This window comes from Mobula hypostoma, chromosome 19 (genome assembly GCF_963921235.1).
Source record: "Mobula hypostoma chromosome 19, sMobHyp1.1, whole genome shotgun sequence".
NCBI classification, from domain to species: domain Eukaryota; kingdom Metazoa; phylum Chordata; class Chondrichthyes; order Myliobatiformes; family Myliobatidae; genus Mobula; species Mobula hypostoma.
In genome coordinates, this window is record NC_086115.1 from 18,994,234 (window position 1) to 19,020,057 (window position 25,824).

Sequence of the window (25,824 nt, forward strand, 5' to 3'; positions counted from 1 at the left end):
ATAAATACATGGATAAAAGGGTGTGGAGGGCTATGATCCGGGTGTGGTTTGATAAGACTAGGCAGAATAATAATTTGGGACAGACTGAATGAGTTGAAGGGCCTGTTTCTGTGTTGTTTCTGGCACATGGCAAGGGCAGTAATCCGGAGATTACTGCCCTTGAGATTCTGCTTTGCAGCTATCTACCTAACTCCCTATATTCTCCTTCAGGACCTAATCGTTTTTTCAACCTACGTCGTTGATACTAAGATGTGTTGCGACTTATGGTTGTTCACCCTCTCCCTTTAGAATGCTGTGGACATTAATCAAGACATCTCTGACCCTGGCACCTGAGAGATAACATACCATCTGCGTGTCTCTTTCATGTTCCCAGAATTTCCTGTCTGTTTCTTGAATTATGGAATTCCCTTGTCACTGCAGGCTTCTAAACCCTGTTCCCTTCTGAGCCACATAGCCAAATTCAGTGCCAGAGACATAGTCGCTGCAGCTTTCCTCTGTTAGGTCATACCCCCACCACCACGACCTCCACTCGCAATAGTATCCGGTGGAATACTTATTATTGAGGGGAATGGGCACAGGTTTACTGTCAACCAGTTCCCTTTCCCTCTCCTGACAGTTACCCAGCTACCTGCCTGCTGCAATTTAGGGATGACTATCTCACTGTAACTTCAATCTATCACTACCTCATTCTCCTGTATGAACCAAAAGTCATCGCGCTGCAGCTCCGGTTTCCTAACGTAGTATGTAAGTAACTCCAGGTGGATGCACCTGGTGCAGATGAAATTATCTGGATGTCTCCTAAAGTTCCCACATCTCAGATAAAGGAAAACCACCAATCCTGGGCCAATTTTCACTGCATAATAGATAAAGCAAGAAAGAAACTTACCTTGTCCAAACCTCTTGAGCCAAAGACTAACTACTCTAACACTGATCCACTCCAACAAATTGCACATCTAGTACCTTCCTATACTAATATCATTCCCTCAGCCCAAAGCCTTTTATGATATAGCATTCACTTGCTCATAGAATCATAGAGCACTACAGCACAGAAACTGTCTTTAGGCCCATCTAGTCCATGCTGAGCCATATCTGCACTTGGAGCATAGCCTTCCAAACCCTCCCATCAATGTAAAACCAAACTTCACTTAAATGTTGAAATTAAACGTGTATCCACCACTTTCACTGGCAATTTGTTTTGCACTCACACCACCTTCTGCAGAAGTTCCCCTTAAATATTTTACCTTTTATCCTTAACCTATAGCCTCTAGTGTCACCGAACCTCTGTGGATGAAGTCTGCTAGCATTTACCCTATTCCTCACTTCTCCTCACCTGCCTATGACTTCCCCCAGGTCCTGTCCTCCTTCCATTTCTCCTATTGTCCACTCTCCGCTCCTATTAGATTCTTTCTTCTCCAGCCCTCGACCTTTCCCACCCACCTGGCTTCACCTATCACCTTCCAACTAGCCTCTTTCTCCTCCCCCCCCAACCTTTTTATTCTGACATCTTCCCCCTTCCCCCTTCCTCCTCCTCCTCAGCCCTGAAGAAGGGTTTCAACCCAAAACATTAACTGTTTACTTTTTTCCATTGATGCTGCCTGACCTGCTGAGTTCCTCCAGCTTCTTTTGTGTTGATTTGTATACCTCTATCAAATCTCCCCTCATTCGCCGATGCTCCAGGGAATAAACTCCCAATTTATTCAGTCTTTCCCTATAACTCATATTCCCAAATCTGGCAACATCTTTGCAAATTTTCTGTCATTCTTTTATTTCTACTGATACCTTTCTTGTAGGTAGGTGACCAGAACTACACACAATATTTCAAAATAGGGCTCACCAATGTCTGATACAACTTAAACATAACACTCTAACTCCTGTACTCAGTACTTTGATTTATGAAGGCCAAAGTGCCTAAAGTTTTCTTTATGATCATATCTACCTGTGACTCCATTTACAAGGAATTATGGATCTGTATTCCCAGATCCCTCTGTTCTGCTGCATTCCTCAGTGCCCTACCATTGTCCTACAATGTAAGTCCTACATTGGTCTGTCTCCCAAAGTCACCTCATACTTGTCTATATTAAATTCCATTTGCCATTTTTCAGCCCATTTTTCCAGCTGGTCCAGATTTTTCTGCAAGATTTGATATCCTTGCTCATCTCCAATCTTGGTGTCATCCACAAATTTGCTGATCCAGTTTACCATATTATCATCCAGATTGTTGATATTAGATGATAAACAGTAATGGACCCAGTGATAGTTTCTGCAGTACACCACTGGTCCCAGGCTCCCAGTCAGAGGCAACTATCTACTACTCATCTCTGGTGACTGTGTCTCACATTAATGGTAGGGAACCTTTTGGAGATGACTGTGATTCTCTGACTCTAAGGATTGGCGAGTAGATTAAGCAAAGGAGTTCTGCATGTACATGAAAGTCAAGGTCAAAGTAAATTTATTATTAAAATACATGTATGTCACCATATATTACCCTGAGATGTATTTCCTTGTGGGCAGTCATACAAAGAAACAATACAATCCATGAAAAACTGCACACAACAAATATGGACAAACAGCCAATGTTCAAAAGACAATGAATTTTGCAAATACATATAAGACAAAGAAACTAAATAATAAATAATATTTAGGGCAATTAGGGATAAAAGAGGAAACATACCTGGAGTTGGAGGAGGTACGGGAGCTTCTCAATGAATACTTGGCTTCAGTATTTACAAGTCAAAGGGAACTTGATGAATGTGAGGCCACTGTAGAACTGGTTAAAATGCCAGAACATACCAATGTTAAGAACGAGGATGTGCTGGAACTTATGAAAAATATTAAGATAGATGTGCCCTTCAGGGGAGATAATATATACCCCATGTTCCTACAAGATTACTGCACCTTTGGTGATGATCTTTGCATCATTGCTGACCACAGGAGTAATGCAGAAAATTGGAGGATGGTAAATGTTCTTCATTTGTTCAAGAAAAGTAATAGGGATAATCCTGTGAATTACAGACCAGTGAGTCTGACATCAGTGGGGGAAGGGCAAACTATTCAAGAGGACTTTTAATAACAAAATTTATGAGCATTTGGAGAAGTTTAATCTGATTAGAGATGGTCAGCATGGCTTGGTGAGGGACAAGTTATGCCTCACGAGCCTGACTGAATCCTTCCAGGAATGACGAAATTATTTGATGACAATAGAGGAATGGTGTTTATAGATTTTAGTAAGGCTTATTCAGAAAGTCAGGAGGCATGGGATGCAGGGAAACTTGGCTGTGGATTCAGAGCTGGCTTGCCCATGAGAGGCAGAGTGAAGTTGCAAGTAGCGTGTATTCTGCTGGAGGTCGGTGACCAGTGATTTTTATAAATATCTTAGATGAGGAAGTGGGTAAGTTTGCAATGACACAAAGGTTGGTGATGTTGTGGATAGTTTAGGTTGTCATATGTTACAAAAGGACATTGATGAGATGTAGAGCTGGACTGAGAAGTGGCAGATGGAGTGCAGTCCAGTGAAGTAATACACTTTGGATGGTTGAACTTGAAGACAGAGTTAAAGATTAATGGCAGGATTCTTAGCAGTGTGAAAGAACAGATCTCAAAGTAGCCATGCAAGTTGATAGGCTGTTAAGAAGGTATATGGTTTTTGGCTTTCATTAGTCAAGGGATTAAGTTCAAGAGCTATCCGGTAATGTTGCAGCTCGATAAAATTCTGGTTAGATTACGTGGAGTATTGTGTTCGGTTCTGGTCTCCTCATTGGGAAGGATGTGGAAGGTTTAAGAGAGGAATTGGTAGGAGATTAATTGGTCATTAGAAATTGCCCTCCTATGAGTGGGAGAATGGGTTGGGGGTGGAGGGAGAGTGTTGATGAAATGCATGGGGAATTTTTTAAAAAATTAGATTAATATAGCATTAGTGAAAATATATTGAGGCTCCAGTCGGACTTGAACTCACAAACTTGTGGTTTAACAAGACCAGTGCTCTAATTCTTGAGCTACGGGGCTAAACGGAGAGCACCGTGGACAACAATTCCACGACGCCCTACACATGCAGCAACTGTGATAGAGCCTGCCGTTCTAGGATCGGCCTCAATAGCCATAGTCGACGCTGCTCGACAAACAAGTGACTACTAGAGGCGCAGTACTGATGGTCGACCACGACCGAAGGAAGCCACACACACACCAGTGAAAATCAGAATTGGGTTTAATATCACTGGCATATATTCGAGAAATATTTTGTTTCTGCAGTACAGTGCAATGTATAATTTAAAAAACTAAATTGCAATAATAAATATATAGTACTGTGCAAAAATCTGAGGCACATACATACAGTATAGCTAGGGCACTTAAGAATTGTACAGTACTGTGGTAATTTTATGTTTTGCACTGCACTGCTGCTGCTGAAGGGGAAAAAATCATGGCATATGTGAGTGATTCTGATAACATTCTCTATTGTGGACTGGAAGTTGGAAAGGGACAAGAAGAAGGAGAATCATGGTTTAGAAAACGGGAGGGCGAGGGGAGGGAGCGGGAAGCACCAGAGAGGCATTCTGTAATGATGAAGAGACCAATTGTTCAGAATCAAATGACCCTGCCGGTGTCCCAGGGCTGGGTTTGTCTGCCACCTGTTCCTCCCACTGCACAACACTCACCATTCCCAATATCCTTTGTTCCTGCCGCATTTATAAACTCGCTCTCCAATCCAGTACAAATACAGTACTGTGCAAAAGTCTTAGGTACCCTGGTGTATATATACCTCAGAGTTTTGCACTGTACTATATATATAAAATTAAATAAGTAGTGCAAATGAAAAGGAATAAGAATAGTGAGGTAGTGTACATAGGTTCGTTATCCATTCAGAAATCTGATGGCAGAGGGGAAGAAGCTTCTCCTAAAATATTGAGTCTATGCCTTCACACTCCTGTACCACCTGTTGAATTGTAGCAATGCGAAAAGGGCATGTGCTAGGTGGTAGGAGTCCAGAATGATAGATACTGTCTTTTTGAGGCATCACATTTTGAAGGTGACTTTGATGCTTAGGAGACTAGTGCCCATGATGGAGCTGGCAGAGTTGACAACTTCAACTTTTTCTGATACTGTGCAGTGGCCCTTACGTACCAGATGATAATGCAACCAGTTAGAATACTCTCCACAGAACATCTGTAGAAATTTGCTGAATCTTTTTGGCATACCAAATCTCCCCAAATTCCAAACAAAATATAGCCACTGTTGTGCTTTTGTAATTGCGTGAGTACATTGGCTCAGGATAGATCTGCAGAGATGTTGACACCCAGGAACTTGAAACCGCTCACCCTTTCCACTGCTAATCCTTCGATGAGGACTGATGTGCGTTCCCTCACCTTTCCCTTTCTGAAGTTCCAGTCAACCAGCTAATCTATCTCACTTTTGTACGCCTCTTTGTCACCATCTGAAATTTTATCAACAATAATTGTGTCATCGGCCAATTTAAAGATTGCATTTGAGCTGTGCCTGGCCACAAAGTCATGGGTGTAGAGAGAGTAGAGCAGTGGGCAAAGCACACGTCCTTGAGGTGCACCAGTGTTGATTGTCTGCGAGTAGGAGATGTTATTCCCAATCCACACTGACTCTTGTCTCCTGAAGGGGATGTCCAGTTGCCGAGTGAGGTGCAGGGACCCAGGTTTTGACACTTGTTGATTTGTATTGAGGTTCTGATGATGATGTTGAACGCTGAGCTGTAATGAATAAACAGAAGCCTGGTGTAAGTATTGCTGTTGTCCAGGTGGTCTAAGGCCTAGAGGAGAGCCAGTGAGATTGTATTCTCTGTATTGTGGTGATAGGCAAATTGCAGCAGGTCCAGGTCTTTGCTTAGGCAGGAGTTGATTCTAGCATTTCATCCCAGTAGATATGAGTGCAACTAGGTGATAGTCGTTGAGGCAGCTCTTCTTGCTCCTTTTGGGCACTGGTGTGATTGTTGCCCTTTTGAAGCAGGTGGGAACCTCCAACTGCAGCAGTGCGAGATTGAAAATGTTCTTGAACCTTCCTGCCAGTTGGTTGGCACAGGTTTTTTAGTGAGTAAGAAGTGACGCAGGTTGAAAGGTGTTGAAACGTTGTGGGTGGAGCTAAGGAACTGTAAGGGTAATACAGACCCCCAAACAGTAGTAAGGGTGTGGTCTACAAATTACAACGGGAGATAGCAAATTCATGCCAAAGGGGTACAGTCATGAGGGATTTCAGTATGCAGGTAGCTTGAGAAAATCAAGTTGGTGCTGAATCCCAAGAGGGGGAATTTCTAGAATGCCTATGAAATGGTTGAGCCCACTAGGGGATAAACTATTCTGATTAAGTGTTGTGCAATGAACTAGAATTGATTAGAGAACTTAAGGTAAAAGAACCCTTAGGGGCAAGTGATCATAATATGATACTAATTATCATAATATGATAATTCACCTTGAAATTTGGGAAGGAGAAGTTAAAGTCAGATGTATCAGTATTACAGTGGACTAAAGGGAATTACAGAGGCATGAGAGAGGAGTTGGCCAAAACTTATTGGCAAAGAACACTGGTAGAAATGTTGGTGAACAGCAATAGCTGGAATATCTGGAAACAATTCGGAAGGCACAGGATATTTACAGTACATCCCAAAGAGGAAGATGACACAACCATGGCTAACAAGAAATATCAAAGCCAACGTAAAAGCCAAAGAGAAGGCATATAATAGTAAAAATTAGTGGGAAGTTAGATTGAAAAGTTTTTGAAAACCAACAGAAGGCAACTAAAAAGTCATTAAGAAGAAAAAAATGGAATATGAAAGTAAGCTAGGCAAAAATATTAAAGAGGATACCAAAAGATACTTCAATACATAAAGTGTAAAAGAGAGGCGAGACTGGATATCGGACAGATGGAAAACGATGCTGGAGAGGTAGTAATGGGAGACAAAAAAATGGTGGACAAACTGAATAAGTATTTTGCATCAGTCTTCACTGTGGAAGACACTAGCAGTAATCTGAAAGTTCCAGAGTGTCAGGGGTCAGTAGTGTGTGAATTTGCCATTACTAGGGAGGAGGTTCTTGGCAAACTGAAAGGTCTGAAGGTAGATAAGTCACCTGGACCAAATGGTGTACACCTCAGGATTCTGAAAGAGGTGAATGAAGAAATTGTGGATCATTAGTAATGCTCTTTCAAGAATCACTAGATTCTGGAATGGTTCCAGAAAAATAGAAAATTACAACTATCACACAAAATGCTGGAGGAACTCAGCAGGCCAGGCGGCATCTATGGAAAAGAGTAAACAGTTGACACTTTGAGCCGACACCCTTCATCAGGACTGAGAAAAAAGATACAGTTGGAACAAGAAGGTGGTGAGGGGAAAGAAGCATTACAAGGTGCTAGGTGAAACTGGGAGAGGGGGAGGGGTGAAGTAAAGAGCTGGGAAGCTGATAGGAGAAAGGGATAAAAGACTGGAGAAGGGGGAATCTGATAAGGGTAGAAGACCATGGAAGAAAGTTCCAAGTAAGAGGAGCACCAGAGAGAAGTGATGGGCAGATGAGAGAGGGAAATGGGAATGGTGACCATGGGGGGTGGCAATTACTGGAAGTCCAAGAAATGGATGTTCATGCCATCACGTTGGAGGGTACCCAGACGGAATATAAGGTGTTGCTCCTCTAACCTGAGTATCGTCGTTGTGGCAGTAGAGAAGGCCATGGACTGACATATCAGAATGGGAAGTAGAATTGAAATGGGTATCCACCGGGACATCCTGCTTTTTCTGGCAGACGGAGCGTAGGTGCTCAGTGAAGCGGTCTCCCAGTCTATGTCAGGTCTCACCGGTATACACTCAAACCCCACATAACACTACCCTGCATAGCGCTGATTGAATTTGGTTATTCAATTCTTTATGGAAACTTTTTTTAAATGATAAAGATTCTTTCTAAACAACACTTAAGCCTTCTCAAGAGCGGCCACCATTACAGTAAACATTCAGTCAGTAACAGCACTTTACATATGCTCTGAGCCACTCACAGCCAATCACGTATTAGTTCCTGCTCTGCCTCCCCTGCCTGTGCAAACCTTGCTCCCTCACCAATTTATTCAATTTTTTTTCACCCATAATTTCTGGAAAACGGCCTGTAACTTCCAGTGAGGGTAGTGCATCTAAGGTGTCTAGGAAAAGCATTAACATGGATGTGAAACTGCAAGTGAAATGGCGTTTGGAAGCTGGTGAGCGTCAGCTTGATGTTGGCACCTCTTTGAGATTGGTTACATCGATGATCAGAACAATTATAAAAAGAATGCAGACAAGATCAAAGCCTGGTCCCTCCTCTAAGATGTAACCACCACCTACTTCCCTCTGCTGCTGCTGCGATGGGTTGCTGCTCCACTGATGTACAGGTTAGGCCTATTTACATATTTGTTACTCCACGAATTACTGTGTATACATAAAATAACATATATTTTGTATTTGAATTTTTTTTATTGGACATTCATGTCCATTTCCATAATGTTATAATCACTCTGCATAGCAGTGATTTACATAGCACTCACCTCCAAGGAATGCATCCTCAGCATTAAGTGGGGTCTGAGTGTACAGGAGCCCACACTGGGATCACCTGGAAGGACTGTTTGGGGCTGTGAATGGTAGTGAGGGAGGAGGTGTAGGTATGGCACTTGTTCTGCTTGCAAGGATAAGTACGAGGAGGTAGATCAGTGGGGAGGGATGAATGGACAAGGAAGTCGCGTAGGTACTCCCTAGTATAGTATGGTAGTTGATGGTTGCTTCCTCTCCTCCCCCCGCCTTCTTGCTGTAACTTCTCATCTTCTTTTCCAGTCCCGATGAAGAGTCTCTGCTAGAAACACTGACTGTTTACTCTTTTCCATTGATGCTGCCTGCTGCTGAGCTCTTTCAGCATTTTGTGTGTATTGCTTGGATTTACAGCATCTGTAGATTTTCTTGTCTAAACTGCAAATGTTGCTGTACTCTTCCAAAAGGGAGAAAGGCAGAAGAAAGGAAATTATAGGCCAGCTTGCTTGACCTCAGGGGTTGGGAAGATGTTGGAGTCAACTGTTAAAAATATGGTTTCGGGGTACTTGGAGGCAAGTCCGTAGTTAGCACGCTTTCCTCAAGGGAAAATCTTGCCTGACAAATCTGCTGGAATTCTTTGAAGAAATAACAAGCAGGATAGACAAAGAAGAATTGGTTGATGTTGTGTACTTTGATTTTCAGAAGGCCTTTAACAAGGTGCTGCTCACGAAACCACTTATGTTATTACATGAAATATACCAGCGTGGATAGAGTATTGGCTCTTTGGTAGGAGACAAAAACTGGGAATAAATGGAGCCTTTTCTGGTTGACTGATAGTGACTAGTGGTGTTCCACAGGGGTCTGTGTTGGGACCAATTCTTTTTATATTATATGTCAATGACTTAGATGATAGAATTGGTGACTTAGTTGTAAAGTTTGTGAATGATACAAAGAGGGGCAGGTAGTCTTGAGGGAGTAGCGAGGCTACAGAAGGACTTAGATTAGGAGAATGGGCAAAGAAGTGGCAGATAGAATGTAGGGTTGTGGATGGCCATGCAATTTGGTAGAAGAAATAAAGGGGTAGACTATTTTCTAAATGGAAAGAAAATTCAAAAACTGAGGCACATAGGAACTTGGAAGTCCTTGGTGCAAGATTCCCTAAAGGTTAATTTGCAGGTTGAGTCTGTGGTGAGGAAGGCAAATGCTATGTTAGCATTCATTTCAAGAAGGAAGTAATGTTGAGACTTTATAAAGCATGGGGAGGCTTTGCGTTTTGGGCCCCTTATCTTAGAAAGGATGTGCTGACACTCTAAGAGTTCAAAGGAGGTTCAGAAAACTGATTCCAGGATTGAACGGCTTGTCATATGAAGAGTGTTTGATGGCTCTGGGCCTGTATTCACTAGAATTCAGAAGCATGAGGGGTGACCTAATTAAAACCTATCGAATGTTGGAAGGCCTTGATAGAGTGGGTGTGGAGAGGATGTTTCCTGTGGTGGAAGAGTCTAGGACCACATGAGACAGCCTCAAAATAGAAGCGTGTCCTTTTAGAATGGAAATGAAGAGGAATTTCTTTAGCCAGAGACTGGTGTATATGTGGAATTCATTGCCACAGGCGACTGTGGAAGCCAAGTCTTTACATATATTTAAGTCAAAGGCTGATAGATTCTTGATTGGTCAGGGCATGAAGGGATACGGGGGGAAGGTAGGAGATTGGGACTGAGAGAAAAAATAGATCAGCCATGATGAAATGGTGGAGCAGACTCGATGGGCCAAATGGCCTAATTCTGCTTCTATATCTTACGGTTTTATGGAAGTTAGTGGTTGCTGCACACTCAGTGGGTTGTTGCCATGATACATTGAACTCTCTATCTCTTTATGACTATTTTGATTCCATGACTATTTTGTTTCTTGTAGGTGGGGGGGAATCTTTAGATATAGCTGTGATTGAATGGTTGAATTGCTGTTTTGTTTAGTTTCAGTGTGATTGCTAAAGGACTGATATTTACTGTAATTGAGGCAAAAGTGAAAAAAAATACTCTTTGTAAGTGTGTAATCTTTTTTCCCCAGATATCAGGGCAAAGAGGGATGGGCACCAGCATCCTATCTGAGAAAAGTCAAAGATGAACTTTCTCCAAGGAAAAAGCCTGTTAATGGCCCAGTGGAGATAATTGGGAACATAATGGAAATCAGTAATCTGTTGAACAAGAAGACAAGCAGTGAGAAAGACATTCAGACAGAAAATGAATCCAAATGTTATGATCACCCTCCACTTACTGCAAAAGAGATCAGCCTTCCACTGCCTTGTGAGCAGTCCAATGGTGAAGCAACAGCATTAGTGGCAACAGAAAAGAGGCTCAGCCGAGCCACACCGGGATCCCCAGCTGTGGCCAGGATCGCTCCACAGAGAGCAGAGATAGGTACAGCATTGAAAATATTTCCTTTTCCATAAGAACTAAAAACATTCCATAATGTTTATAAAAACACAGACACGAAGAAATCTGCAGATGCTGGAAGTTCAAGCAACACACACAAAAAATGCTGGTGGAACGCAGCAGGCCAGGCAGCATCTATAGGAAGAGGTACAGTCGACGTTTCAGGCCGGGACCCTTCATCAGGAAAGATGAAAGAAGAGATAGTATGAGATTTGAAAGTAGGAGGAGGAGGGGGAGATCCAAAATGATAGGAGAAGACAGGAGGGGAGGGATGGATCTAAGAGCTGGAAAGTTGATTGGCAAAAGGGATACCGGACTGGAGAAGGGAGAGGATCATGGGGCGGGAAGCCTGGGGAGAGAGAGAGAAGGGGGGAGCGGAGCCCGGAGGGTGGAGAGCAGGCAAGGAGTTATAATGAGAGGGAGAAAAAAAGAGAGAAAAAAAAAGGGGAGGAAAAAATATATTAAATAAATAAATAAGGGATGGGGTGTGGAGGTGAGGAGGGACATTAACGGAAGTTAGAGAAGTCAATATTCAGGCCGTCAGGTTGGAGGCTACCCAGACAGAATATAAGGTGTTGTTCCTCCAACCTGAGTGTGGCTTCATCTTGACAGTACAGGAGGCCATGGATAGACATATCAGAATGGGAATGGGACGTGGAATTAAAATGTATGGCCACTGGGAGATCTTGCTTTCTTTGGTGGACAGAGTGCAGGTGTTCAGCGAAATGGTCTCCCTGTGTCGGGTCTCGGCAATATATAGAAGGCCGCACTGGTATTTTTTCCCCCTTTTTTTTCTCTCTTTTTTCTCCCTCTGTCTCTCTCACTATAACTCCTTGCCTGCGCTCCACCCTCCGGGCTCCCCTTCCCCCTTCTCTCTCTCCCCAGGCTTCCTGTCCCATGATCCTCTCCCTTCTCCAGTCTGGTATCCCTTTTGCTAATCAACTTTCCAGCTCTTAGATCCACCCCACCCCTCTTGTCTTCTCCTATCATTTCGGATCTCCCCCTCCCCCTCCTACTTTCAAATCTCTTACTATCTCTTCTTTCAGTTAGTCCTGACGAAGGGTCCTGGCCTGAAACGTCGGCTGTACCTCTTTGTATAGATGCTGCCTGGCCTGCTGCGTTCCACCAGCATTTCTTGTGTGTGTTGCCAGAATGTTTATTATTGGGTAGCCTCTTGAACTAAAATCATGTTTACTTGCACATTTGTTCAACATGCAAGTAATGTTGGGCAGTAACAGCTCAGAATACGAGATTTCATGGTCTCAAAAGTTTTTCATTAGGATGGTGACTGGAGCAACTGCATTTTCAGGCTTATGTCCCCAATCTGAGTTTTTACAATCAGTGTAAATGGTATCTTGAAAGATTTAATCAAGCATCTCTAGTTCCACAGTAGTTCATTTGAAAGTATCTCATGTCCAAACAATCTGCATCAACTGTTTCACTGTCATCTCATCTGCTGGTTACACACCTGAGAAGTTTCTAATAGATACGTCAAACATGCTTTTCCTTTTATGTATACAAGTTGAAATGGTGAAATCCTATTAATATCTTCCAATTGCAGTTTTCACCTCATGATAATATATTCCAGCATCTTCCCTCCAAATGATGCAATCTACCTCTAATTTCTTTTTCCCTATTTCCTTAAATAGTGTGATTGATTTTGGTAGCTTTGTATCTGTGGGAACTGTTGCAGTTCTAAGGATTGTTGGAATGCGCCAACCATTGCATCAGCTATGTCCATCAACAACATCTTCAAAACTCTAAAATGCAGTTCATCAGTTTTAGGCGATTTATCACCTTCCTGCATTTTCTTTTTAATTCTTTTGCTAATAAAGTTGTAGCTCTCCAGTATTTGCAGGAAGTTTTCTGTGTCTTTGGTGTTACCCACAAGATATCTGTGTAATTTCTTAAAAGTTAGACAGCATTTTTTTCTGTATGTGAGGAATCTATATTAACCTGCTAATCAATGCAACGCACAAATCACATCTTACTTATCAAAGAATGTATAAATTATACACCTTGAAATTTGTCTGCTTATAGGCAGCCACAAAGTAAGAAACCCAAATAACCCAATTAAAAAAACGACCAAAAACCACCGTGCAGAGAAAGAGAGAAAAATAAACACATCGTGCAAACAACAGAAGCAAACTAACAGCCTTCCGAACCAAACTGAGTCTGAGATCTGCTCCTGGAGTAGGCCCCAAGCCTTAGTCCCCAGTCCATCATACCAGTGGGGCAGAAATGCATAGCAGCTGGATGAGTTCACAGCTTTGGTGGTGCAGTGAAAGGAATAGACATTCGCAGAAGAGCAAGTAAAATCTACCTTCGAACCTTTCAGCTCCCCAAGCAGCTTCTCCTTAGTAATAACAGACTCATTTCTGCCCACTGACACGCTCGAATATCTGGCATACCACTAGTGTCTTCCACAATGAAGACTGATGCAAAATACTTGAGTTTGTCTGCTGTTTCTTTGTCCTCCATTACTACCTCTCCAACAGCATTTTCTGGTGGTGCAATATCCACTCTCACCCCTTTTATTTCTCTCCTTATGTTTTTAACTGTTTTAGGAGCTTCTAATCCTCCAGTTTCCCATTCATTTTTGCTATATTATAGTCCCTTTCTTTTGCTTTTGTGCTGTCTTTGGCTTCCCTTGTCAGCAATGGGAGCCACATCCTCAACTTAGAATGCTTCTTCATCTTTGGGGTGTTTCAATCCTGAACCTTCTAAATTGCTTCCAGAAACTCCAGCCATTACTGTTCTACTGTCATACCTGCTAGTGTTCCCTTCCAGTCAACTTTGGCTTGCTCTTCTCTCAGGCCTCTGTGGTTCCCTTTTCTCCACTATAATTCTGTAGATAATAGTAACTAATATTAGATAAGCTGGGCTTATTTTCACTGGAATGTAGGTGGCTCAGAGGTGATCTAATGGAATTTTACAAAAGTTTCAGGAATACACAGGGTAGAGACTTTTTTCCCCAGTGGCAGTAGAGTCCAGAGCTAGAGATATATGATTAAGGTGCAAGGAAAGAAATTTAAATGAGATTTGAGGGCAAAGTTTCTCTCACAGAGGGCAGTAAATATTTGGCACGAGCTGCCCGTGGTAGCAGACCTTGTTGCAATGTTTAAAAGGCATTTTAACAGGTATTTGTATAGGAAAGAAGTAGGCAGTTATGAGCCTAATGCAAGTGACATTACTGTAGATGAGCACCATTGTCACATAACTGAGGTGGGCTGTCAGGGCCAGTTTCTAAGCTGCATGTTTCTGCCCTATACAAACTCATTGTACTAAAGCTATGACTAGTAGATTAATTGGCTGTTTTAAATTGCCCCTAGAGTGAGTGGTAGAATCTGGGTTGGGGATGGAGGGAGAGGAATAGTGTGGATGAAATGCAGGTAGAATTTAAATAACATGATAGTAATATCACAATAATGAAAATGGGTGGTTTATGGTTGGTGCAGACTCAGTGGGTTGATGGATTGTTTCTATGCTGTATATCTCTATAACCCTACATCATTATTGTTATTCCTCTCCGCACCTTGTGGTGCATCAAGCAGCACCCTTTGCCGTTTCTTTAGCATTTTGTCTGTTTTTCATGAGGTCAATTTGGTAGCTTGACACTCAACCCATCATGGAAGGAAGGTGTGCAAGGAGCTGGCCAGATTTGAATCCAGGATCATTTGCCTCAAAGTCCGGTGCTGATGCCACTACACCACCAGTCAATAACTCTACATATTAATTCTTTAAAAGTTAGCCATAGCTGGTTTACCAGCATGCTTTTTAATGTATACTCCCAACCTATTAAACCAAACTTCACCTCATGCCTTTGTAATTTGTTGTATTTGAGAATTAAGACATTGGTTTTATATTGAGGCCACTGTTACCTAAAGTCCTCTGAATTACCAGATTTCCAGTTAATTCTTTCTCATTACTATATTCTAGATTTAAAAACTCCCTCATAACCATTGTGTTACCCTTGTTACATACACACCTAATTACTTGGTTTATACGATGCTATTTTCATTCCTCTTCGCAACTTGAAACCTTTGCCCTTTTAGTGATAGCTTCATCCAAACTAGTTCTATTACTTGAGATTTTCTAAGTGATAGTATCATTTCATGTGCTGCTTTTGTTAATATTTACTTCTGTCAATCCATATCACCTCGGTATTCCAGCCAAGGATCCATGAAGGGCATCTGGAGACTAGGCCCACGCTCTGCCCTTTAAGTCTAGTGATGTGAGCATCACTGATGTGCTGTGCACTTGAAGGCTGGTGCTGTGGACATGCAGGTGAAGGACATCTGAGACTAGGCCTGCACTCCTTGCTCAAAAGCCAGTGATGCGAATGTGTGATGAAGGACATCTGTGGATATTGGGCTGCCCTAGGTCACTGGGTCCTGGGATTGAATGTCCGTATGAGCAGGAGGCACAAGGAAGCATGAGGGCCGGTCAGCATGCTCTGCGGTAGAGCTTGAAGTTCAGGGTCCTATCATCAGCTAGCCTGGAGGTCAATACTGAAGTTCAAAACCTGTAAGTCAAGGCCAGAGACTTCAGAGTGGAGGCCCAGCAGACTGCCTTGGAGTTAGAAGACTGTGTGGGGGTTGAGAGGGAGGAAAGAGGCTTCTTTTGCTGTTGATGTTTGGTACTTGTTCTGTTCTGTGATATTCTGCCAAACATTGTGAGCATACTATGTTGGCACTAGAATGTGTAGTGACACTTATAGACTGCCCTAGCATATTTCTAGGTGTGTTGACACATTTCATTGTTTGTTTCAATGTACATGTGATAAATAAATCTGAAGGGGTAGCTTGCCGTTCAAATAATCTCATTGTTAGAAATGTTTCTTCAACACAATTTATTTATATTATAAAAATAAAATAGATTCTCGTTCTCTGTTCACATGAAGGGTCATCAATTTGAAATGTTAACTGTTTTTCTTTCCACTACTTGATCTGCTGAGCTTTTCCAGCATTTTCTGTTTTTGTTTCAGATTTCTCTGCAATTTTTAAATTTCCATTTTATTTCACACAGGTTCCCCAAACCTAAGGCAGAAGCCACCACCACGCAGAGAAGTCAGCATGGTATGTACGGAGTTTAATTTCCTGTCATATGATCACTTTCAAAAAAAAAATGTCATACCCATAGTCAGATACCTGTACCTCATCCCCTGGGAACAGCAGTGAACTGGATATTGCAAAGCCGGCAGTGAATGACTCTGTCTAACTGTTAATTAAGGGAATTTTCGATAAACACCAACAGTGCTTTTAGTTCAAGATTACAACAACATGAAATGAAGGACATCCAAGACTAAATCTGTACTCCATGCTCAAAAGCCAGCAATGCAAACATGTGACAAAGGACATATGTGGATGTTGGGCTGCCCCAAGTCACTTGGTCCTCGGATTGGATTTCTGTGTGAGCAGGAGGCATGAGGAAGCTTGAGGGTCAGTCAGTCAGCGTGTCCAGAGTTAGAGCCACAGTTCAGAGTCTAATCTGGAGGTTGATACTGAAGGTCAAAACCCGGAAGTCGAAGCTGGAGACTGGAGACCCAGAGGCCTGTCTTGGAGTTGGAGGGTTGTCTGTAAGTGTGTGGGGAGGGGAGGTGTTGGGAGGAAGGAAAGGGGCTTCTTTTGCTGCTGTTGTTTATTGTATTCTGTGTTGTTCTGCAAAACATTGTGGGCATGCTATGTTAGCACTAGAATGTGTGGCAATAATTGCAGGCTGCTCTAGCATATTTCTAGGTGTGTTAGTTGTTAATGCAGAGGACACATTTCACTGTATGTTTCAATGAACATGTGATGAATCGATCTGAAACGGCATCTTGCAGTTCAAATGACCTCTTTGTTAAAGATGTTTCTTCAACACAGAATTTATTTTTAATATAAAAATAAAATAGATTCTCATTCTCTGTTCAAATGAAGGGTCTTTATTCTGAAACATTGACTGTTTCTCTTTCTACTGCTTGACCTGCTGAGATTTTCTAGCATTTTAGAACAATTCACTAGCCTTATAACAGTAGAATAGAAGCTTTTTTTGAGCTTCCTGGGATATAATTGCAAATATCTAATCCGCCAATCATGTGGCAGCAACTCAATACATAAAAGCATGCAGACATGGTCAAAGAGGTCCAATTGTTGTTCAGACTGAACATCAGAATGGGGAAGAAATGTGATCTTCATGACTTTGACTGTGGATGACTGATGCTCCCTGTTGGGGTGGTTTGAGGATCTCTAAAGCTACTACGTGCACAATTGTCTCTGGAGTTTACAGAAAATGGTGTGAAAAACAAAAAAAAAAAGTCTGGTGAGCAGCAGCTCTGAGGGGAAAAATGCCTTGTTATTGAGAGAGATTAGAGCAGAATGGTCAAGCTGGTTCGAGCTGACAGGAAGGCGACAGTAACTCAGATGGCCTCACATTACAACGGTGGTGTGTAAAAGAGCATCTCTGAACACATAACACATAGAACCTTGAAGTGGACGGGCTACAGCAGCAACAGTCCACAAATAACAAGTATACATTCAGTGGCCACGTTATTAGGTGCAGGAGATACATAATAAAGTGCCACTGAGTGTATGAAGAGTAAAAGAGAAGCAAGGGTGGATATTGGACTGCTGGAAAATGGTGCTGGAGAGGTAGTAATGGCTGACAAAGAAATGGTGGATGAATCTACGTTTTTGTATCAGTTTTCACCAACAGTGGAAGATACCAGTAGTAGCCAGAAATTGGAGAGTGTCGGGAGCAGGCATGAGGGTGGGTACTACTACTAAGGAGAAGGTGCATATGAAGCTGAAAGGTCTGAAGAGAGATGAGTCACCTGGACCAGATGGACTACACTCCAGAGTTCTGAAGGAAGTAGCTGAAGAGATGGTGGAGGTGTTAGCAGTGAGAGTCATAGAGCACAACAGCATAAAAACAGGTTCTTTGGCCCATCTAGTCTCTGTGCTGAACTATTAATCTGCCTAGTCCCATCGACCATCACCCAGAATGTAGCCCTTCATACCCCTCCCATCCATGTACCTATCCGAATTTCTCTGAAATGTTGAAACTGAACACACATCCACAATTTGCACTGGCAGCTTGTTCCACACTCTCACCAATCTCTGAGTGAAGAAATTACCTCTCATGTTCCCCTTAAATATTTCAACTTTCACCCTTAACTACTGACCTCTAGTTGTAGTCTTACTTAACCTCAGTGGAAAAAGCATGTTTGTTTTCACCTTATCTATAGCCCTTATAATTTTGTATACCTCTTTCAAATCTCCCCTCAATGTCCTACGTTCTAATGAGTAGAGTCCTAACCTATTCAACCTTTCCCTAAAATTCAGGTCCTCAAATTCTAGCAACATCCTTGTAAATTGTCTCTGCAATCTTTCAGTCTTATTGGTATCTTTATTGAAGTAAGGTGACCGGAACTGAATAGAATACTCGAAATTAGACCTCACCAACAATTCATACAACTTCATCATAATCCAACTCCTGTACTTAATACTTCGGTTTCTGAAGGCCATTGTGTCAGAAGCTCTCTTTACGACCCTATCTACCTGTGACACCATTTACAAGCAATTGTAGAACTATATTCCCAGATCTCTGTGTTCTACCACTTGCCTCAGTGCCCTGCAGATCATCATGCAAGTTCTACCCTGGTTTGTCCTCCCAAGGTAAAACACCTCACACACTTTAGTGCTTTAATTTCCATCTGCCATTTTCCATTTTTTTCAGCTGGCCCACTACAAGATTTGATTGCCTTCTTCCCTGTCCACTACCCCCTCCCAATTTTTGGTGTCTTTCTCAAAATTACTCATCCAATTGACAACATTATCATTTAGGTTGTTGCTATATATGACAAATATCAACAGACCCTGCACTGATCCCTGAGGCATACCACTAGTCACAGGCCTCCATCTCCTACTAGTCTCTGGTTTCTCCCATGAAGCCAATATCTAATCCAATTTACTACCTCATGCTGAATGCCAAGCAACTGAACCTTCCTGACCAACCTTTTGTGTGGGGCCTTGTCAAATTACTTGCAAAAGGTCCACATAGACAACATCCACTGCCTTGCCTTCATCAACTTTCCTGGTAACTTCCATGAAAAACTGCATAAAATCGCTTAAACATGACCTACCATGTTCAAAGCCATGTTGTCTATCCCTTATCAGTCCTTTCTATACAAATGCTTATACATCCGGTCACTTAGAATATCTTCCAGTGACTTACCCAGTACTGATGTCAGGCTCATCATCTTGTAAATTCCTGGCTTATTTTTAGTGCATTTCTTTAACAGAACAACATTAGCTAACCTCCAATCCTCTGGCTCCTCACATGTTGCTAAGGATGTTTGAAATATCTCTGCTAGGGGCCCTGTGATTTCTACACTAGCCTGCCACAAGGTCTAAGGGGGAAAAAAACTTGACAGGCTCTGGGGAGTTACTTGCCCTAACTTGCTGCAAGACAGCAAACACCTCATCCTCTGTAATCTGTATATTGTCCATGACCTCAATGCTGTTTTGCCTCATGTCTATAGACTCTGTGCCCAAGTCCCAAGTAAATGCCAGTGTTTTGGGTAACTACAGATGCAAAAGAATTCATTTAAGATATCCCGTCTCTTTTGGCTACATGCATAGTACTCTGTACACATACATCACTCTGATCTTCAAGAGGACGAATTTTGTTCATTGCTATCCTTTTGCTCTTAATATATCTGTAGCATCCCTTGGGATTCTCCTTCACCATGACTGCTTGAGGAACCTAATGCCTTATTTTAGCCCTCCTGATTTCCTTCTGTTGCATTTGTTATACACCTTATGTACTCATTTCTTCCTTCCTCTCTATATCTGCTATGCACCTCCCTTATTTTAATTAGACCCTAAATATCTCAAAAACCAAGTTTCCCTACATCCGTTACCCTTTCTTTTTTTTCTGATAGGAATATACAAACTCCTTACTCTCAAAATTTCACCTTTGCAGGCCTCCCATTTACCAAGCACATCTTTGCGAGAAAACAACCTGTTACAATCCACATTTGCCACATCCTTTCTGATACCATCAAAATTGGCATTTCTCCAACTTAGAATCTCAACCCAAGGACCAGACCTATCCTTCTCCACAATTATCTTGAAAGTAATGGCTTATGATCACTAGGTGCAGTGTTCCACTACACACACCTCTGTCACCTACCTTGTCTCATTTTCTCATAGGAGATCTAGTACTGCACTGTCTCCAGATGGGACCTCTGGTATTGATTAAGGAAACTTTCCTGAACATTTGACAAACTTTTTTTCTTCCAGCCCTTTTACAGTACAGGAATCCCAATCAATATGTGGAAAATTAAAATCACCTATTATCATAACCTTATTTTTCATGCAACAGTCTATGATCTCTCTACAAATTTGCTCCTCCAATCCCACTGACTATTGGCTGGTCCATAATATAATGCTATTAACATAGTCATCCCTTTCGTATTCCTCAGTTCCACCCATATATCCTCAGTAGACAAGCTGTCCAGTCTGTCCTGTCTGACCTCCCTGACTAGTAATGTCACCCCTTCACCTTTAATCCCTCCCGCTCTATCACATCAAAAACAACCTGAGAACGTTGAGCTGTCAGTCCTGCCCCTTCCGCAACAAAGTCTCACTAATGGCTACAAAATCATAATTCCACGTGTTGATTATTACCCTAAGCTCATCTCCCTTTCCTACAAAACTGCTTGCATTGAAGTAGACACAGCTCAGAACGTTAGTCCCACCATCCTCAACGTTTCAATTCCTGACTTTGTATGTAGGCTCAATAACATCTTTCTCCTCTCTATTATCTGCTCTGGCTCTCTGGTTTTCATCCTCCTGCAATTCTAGTTTAACTAGTTTAAACCCCACCCCCAACCCCGCCCTGTGTAGCACCAGCACTAGCAAAATTTCCCATGCGGGTATCAGTTCTCAGTTCAAGAGCAGACTGCCCCATCTGTACAGGTCCTATCTCCCCTTGAAGGGAGGCCAGTGATCCAAAAATCAGAAGTGCAGAGAAGTGTTTGGCCATGCAGTTTGTTAGAAGAAATAAAGGAGTAGACTATTGTCTAAATGGGGAGCAAATTAAGAAATCAGAGGTGCAAAGGGAGTCTTAGTGAAGGATTCTCTTTAACTTGCAGGTTAAGTCAGTAGTAAGGAAGACAGATGTAACATTAGCATTCATTTCAAGAGGACTAGTGTACAATAGCAAGGATGTAATGCTGAGGGTTTATAAAGCATTGGTCAAACTACATTTGGAATATGGTGAGCAGTTTTAGGCCCCTTGTCTAAAAAAGGATCTGCTAGTATTGAAGAAGATCCAGAGGAGGTTGATGAGAATATTCCCAGGAATGAAAGGGTTGACGTATGAGGAGCGTGTCTGTACTTGATTGAGTTTAGAAGAATGGTGGTTGGGCGGGGGGGAGGAGGGAGAATCTCATTGAAACCTAGTGAATATTGAAAGATTTAGATGGAGTGGATGCAGAGAGGATGTTTCCTATAGTCTAGGACCAGAGGGCACAGTTTCAGAATAGAGGGACATCCATTTAAAACAGCGATGAGGAGGAATATCTTTAGCCAGATGGCGGCGAATCTGTGGAGGCCAAGACATTGAGTATATTTAAAGCAGAGGTTGATTGATAGGTTCTTGATTAGGCAGGGCATGAAAGGCTATGGGGAGAAGACAAGAGAATAGGTTTGAGGGAGTTAATAAATCAGCCAGGATGGAATGGCAGAGCAGACACTATGGGCTCAGTGACCTAATTCTGCTCCTATATCATATGGTCTTAAGGAAGTCTATTGTATATTAAAAGCCCTAGATAGAGTGGACGTGGAGTGGATGTTTCCTATTGTGGGGGAGTCTTGGACCAGAGGGCACAACTTCAGAACAGAAGGATGTCCCTGAAGTAACTAAACAACACTTTTGTTTTGGTGATGTTCAGGGAAAAGTTCCAGTTCTAAAGAAGGACAGTAACCTGTCTAAGTGACTACCGTCTGGTGGAATTAACATCTACCATTATGAAATGCTTTGAGCGGCTGGTGATGAAGCACATTAAAGCCTTTCTCCTGGCTACACTGGACCCTTTCCAGTTCGTTTATCGCCCAAATTGATCCACTGATAATGCAATAGCCTCTTCCCTCCAGTCTGTCCTGTCCCTCCTAGAAAATGGGGTATCATATGCCAGACTGCTGTTTATAAACCTCATTTTAGCATTCAACATCATCATACCCCAGAAACTGACGGGGAAACTGTCCTTGCTGGGTCTCAATACCTCCTTCTGCAAATGGATATTGGACTTCTTCACAGTAAGGCCACAGTCAGTCCGTGTGGGAAACAACATCTCTAGTCCCATTACACTGAGCACTGGTGTCCCTCAAGGTTGTGCCTTCAGCCCACAGCTGTTCATACTGCTAATGCGTGACTGTGTCACAGGATCCAGATCAAACAGTGTTATCAAGTTTGGGGATGACACAACAGTAGCTGGCTTTATCATGAACGATGATGAGTCAAGTCAAGTCACTTTTTATTGTCATTTCGACCATAACTGCTAGTACAGTACACAGTAAAAACGAGACAACGTTTTTCAGGACCACGGTGCGACATGAAACAATATAAAAACTACACTGAACTACGTAAAACAACACAAAAACTACATTAGACTACAGACCTACCCAGGATTGCATAAAGTGCCCAAAACAGTGCAAGCATTACAATAAATAATAAACAAGACAATAGGCACAGTAGAGGGCAGTAGGTTGGTGTCAGTCCAGGCTCTGGGTATTGAGGAGCCTGATGGCTTGGTGGAAGAACCTGTTACATAGTCTGGTTGTGAGAGCCTGAATGCTTTGATGCCTTTTGCCAGATGGCAGGAGGGAGAAGAGTTTGTATGAGGGGTGCGTGGGGTCCTTCATAATGCTGTTTGCTTTACGGATGCAGCGTGTGGTGTAAATGTCTGTAATGGCGGGAAGAGGGCCCCTAATGATCTTCTCAGCTGACCTCACTATCCACTGCAGGGTCTTGCAATCTGAGATGGTGCAATTTCTGAACCAGGCAGTGATGCAGCTGCTCAGGATGCTCTCAATACAACCTCTGCAGAATGTGGTGAGGATGGGAGGTGGGAGATGGACTTTTCTCAGCCTTTGCAGAAAGTAGAGATGCTGCTGGGCTTTCTTTGCTATGGAGCTGGTGTTGAAGGACCAGGTGAGATTCTCCGCCAGGTGGACACCAAGAAATGTGGTGCTGTTAATGATCTCTACAGAGGAGTGGTCGATGTTCAGCGGAGAGTGGTTGCTCCGTGTCCTCCTGAAGTCAACGACTATCTCTTTTGTTTTGCTCACATTCAGAGACAAGTTGTTGGCTCTGCACCAGTCCGTTAGCCGCTGCACCTCCTTTCTGTATGCTGACTCATCGTTCTTGCTGATGAGACCCACCACGGTCGTGTCATTGGCGAACTTGATGTGGTTTGAGCTGTGTGTTGCAGCACTGTCGTGGGTCAACAGAGTGAACAGCAGTGGACTGAGCACACAGCCCTGGGGGGCCCCCGTGCTTGGTGTGATGGTGTTGGAGATGCTGCTTCCAATCCGTACTGACTGAGATCTCCCAGTCAGGAAGTCTAGGATCCAGTTGCACAGGGAGGTGTTCAGGCCCAGTAGGCTCAACTTTCTAATCAGTTTCTGAGGAATGATTATGTTGAGTGCTGAACTGAAGTCTATGAACAGCATTCAAACGTACGTGTCTTTTCTGTCCAGGTGGGTTAGGGCCAGGTGGAGGGTGATGGCAATGGCGTCCTCTGTAAAACGGTTGGGACGGTACACGAACTGCAGGGGGTCCAGTGAGGGGGGGCGGCAGGGTCTTGATGTGCCTCATGACGAGCTTCTCGAAACACTTCATGATGATGGATGTGAGTGCAACGGGACGGTAGTCGTTGAAGCAGGACACTGAAGACTTCTTCAGCATGGGGACGATGGCGGCAGCCTTAAAGCACGTAGGAACGACGGCGCTGCTCAGCGAGATGTTGAAGATATCAGTGAGAATCTCTGCTAGCTGGTCTGCACATCCTTTAAGCACTCTGCCCAGGAATATTGTCTGGTCCAGCAGCCTTCCGTGGGTTGACCCTGCACAGGGTTCTCCTCACATCGACCACGGTAAGACACAGCACCTGGTCATTTGGAGGAGGAGTGGTCTTCCTCGCCACCACTTCATTTTCCGCCTCAAAATGAGTGTAGAAGTTGTTCAATGCATCTGGGAGGGAGGCATCACCAGCACAGGCAAGTGGTGTTGTCTTGTAGTTGGTGATGTCCTGAATGCCCTTCCACATGCGCCTCATGTTGCCGTTTTCCTGGAAGTGGCTGTGGATTCGCTGGGCGTGTGCACGCTTTGCCTCTCTGATGGCCTGGGACAGTTTGGCCCTCGCTGTTGTTAGGGCTGCTTTGTCGCCTTGTTCAGAAGGCGGAGTCACGGGTCCTCAGCAGCACACGCACCTCCGTGGTCATCCATGGCTTCTGGTTAGAGCGTGTAGTGATGGTCTTAGAAACAGTGACGTCAACAGTTGCTGATGTAGCTAATCACTGATGCCGTGTACTCCTCTAAGTTGGTAGAGTCGCCATTGGTTGCAGCCTCCCTGAACATGTGCCAGTCAGTGTGCTCAAAGCAGTCTTGAAGAGCAGAGATGGTTCCTGCTGAGACAGAGTATAGAGAGGAAGTGGAGCAGCTGGTAGATTGGTGTGAGAAGAATGATATAAGCCTGAACGTGGAGAAGACAAAGGAAATCATTGTGGACTTCAGGAAGGTGCAGACAACCCCCCTCCCCCCACCCCCCGGTAAATACATGGCTTCTCCGTAGAGAGAGTTAAGTGCACCATGTTCCTGGGAGTTCACGTCATGGACGACCTCACCTGGTCCCTTAATATCACCTCCCTGGACAAGAAGGCACAGAGGCAACTCCACTTCTTAAGAAGATTGAGGCAAGCAATGCTCCCACCCCCATCTTAACAGCTTTTTACAGGAGCACCATTGAGAGCATCCCTGACAAGTTGCATCTCCATCTGGTAGGGATGCAGTCAAGCATTGGACCAGAAATCCGTACAAGGGATTGTGAGAAAAGCTGAGAGGATCACAGGGGGCTCCCTACCATACGTCGCGGACATTTATCAGGAACGCTGAATATGCAGGTCCCTTAGTATTATTAAGGATCCCATCCATCCAGCCATCCATCCGTCCATCCTGCATTCTGTTTGACTTTCTGCCATTAGGCAGGAGTCTGCGATGCATAAAACAAGAGCGGTCCAGATAAGAAACAGTTTCTTCACCCAGGCCATTAGGCTTCTGAATTCCCAGCCGCATTGTATTCAATGTGTCTCTGGTTAATCTGTTCCATACCTTCCAATATTTAAAATTAATGCACTTTAGTTTGATATTTATGCGTGATTCATTTGTAGCTTTTATCTGTACCTTCATAAGTTATCATGTGTTATTTGTAGTACTGTCCTTTACGTCCTGGTTCGAACAAACATCTCATTTCTATATACATTATATGGTTATATGTTACATACACATATATAGTTAAATGACAGTAAACTTGACTTGATTTGACTCATCATGACACCATGTCTGTAAGCTGTTTATGTCTTTCATGTACTTTGACCAATTATTATTTGAGATATAGCTCACCACGATGTAGAGTTGTGGATGGAGTTAGAGCAGAATTTAGCCACACGGTCATCGAGTAGACTGAGGACACAGCCTAGTGGGTTGTCAGTGTTGAAAATAATCTTGGCTGAGGTGTGACTGCTTATCCTTACTGATTGCTGTCTGTTAATCAATATGTCAAGGATCTAGTTACAAAGGGAGGTGCTGAGTCTCAGGTTTAGAAATTTGGAGATCAGTTTGCTTGGAATT

At 43.0% G+C, this 25,824-nt stretch overlaps 1 protein-coding gene across 4 annotated transcripts in view; it reads left to right on the plus strand.

Annotated features, from left to right (window-relative positions):
• sh3pxd2aa (SH3 and PX domains 2Aa) overlaps positions 1-25,824 on the plus strand; it is a 309,816-nt gene that overhangs the window by 271,075 nt on the left and 12,917 nt on the right. For all 4 annotated transcript variants that reach the window (XM_063071466.1, XM_063071467.1, XM_063071468.1 and 1 more), the window contains 2 exons: positions 10,565-10,914; positions 15,958-16,007. In XM_063071466.1, the coding sequence (XP_062927536.1) occupies positions 10,565-10,914; positions 15,958-16,007 (400 nt within the window). The remainder of the gene's footprint in view (positions 1-10,564; positions 10,915-15,957; positions 16,008-25,824) is intronic.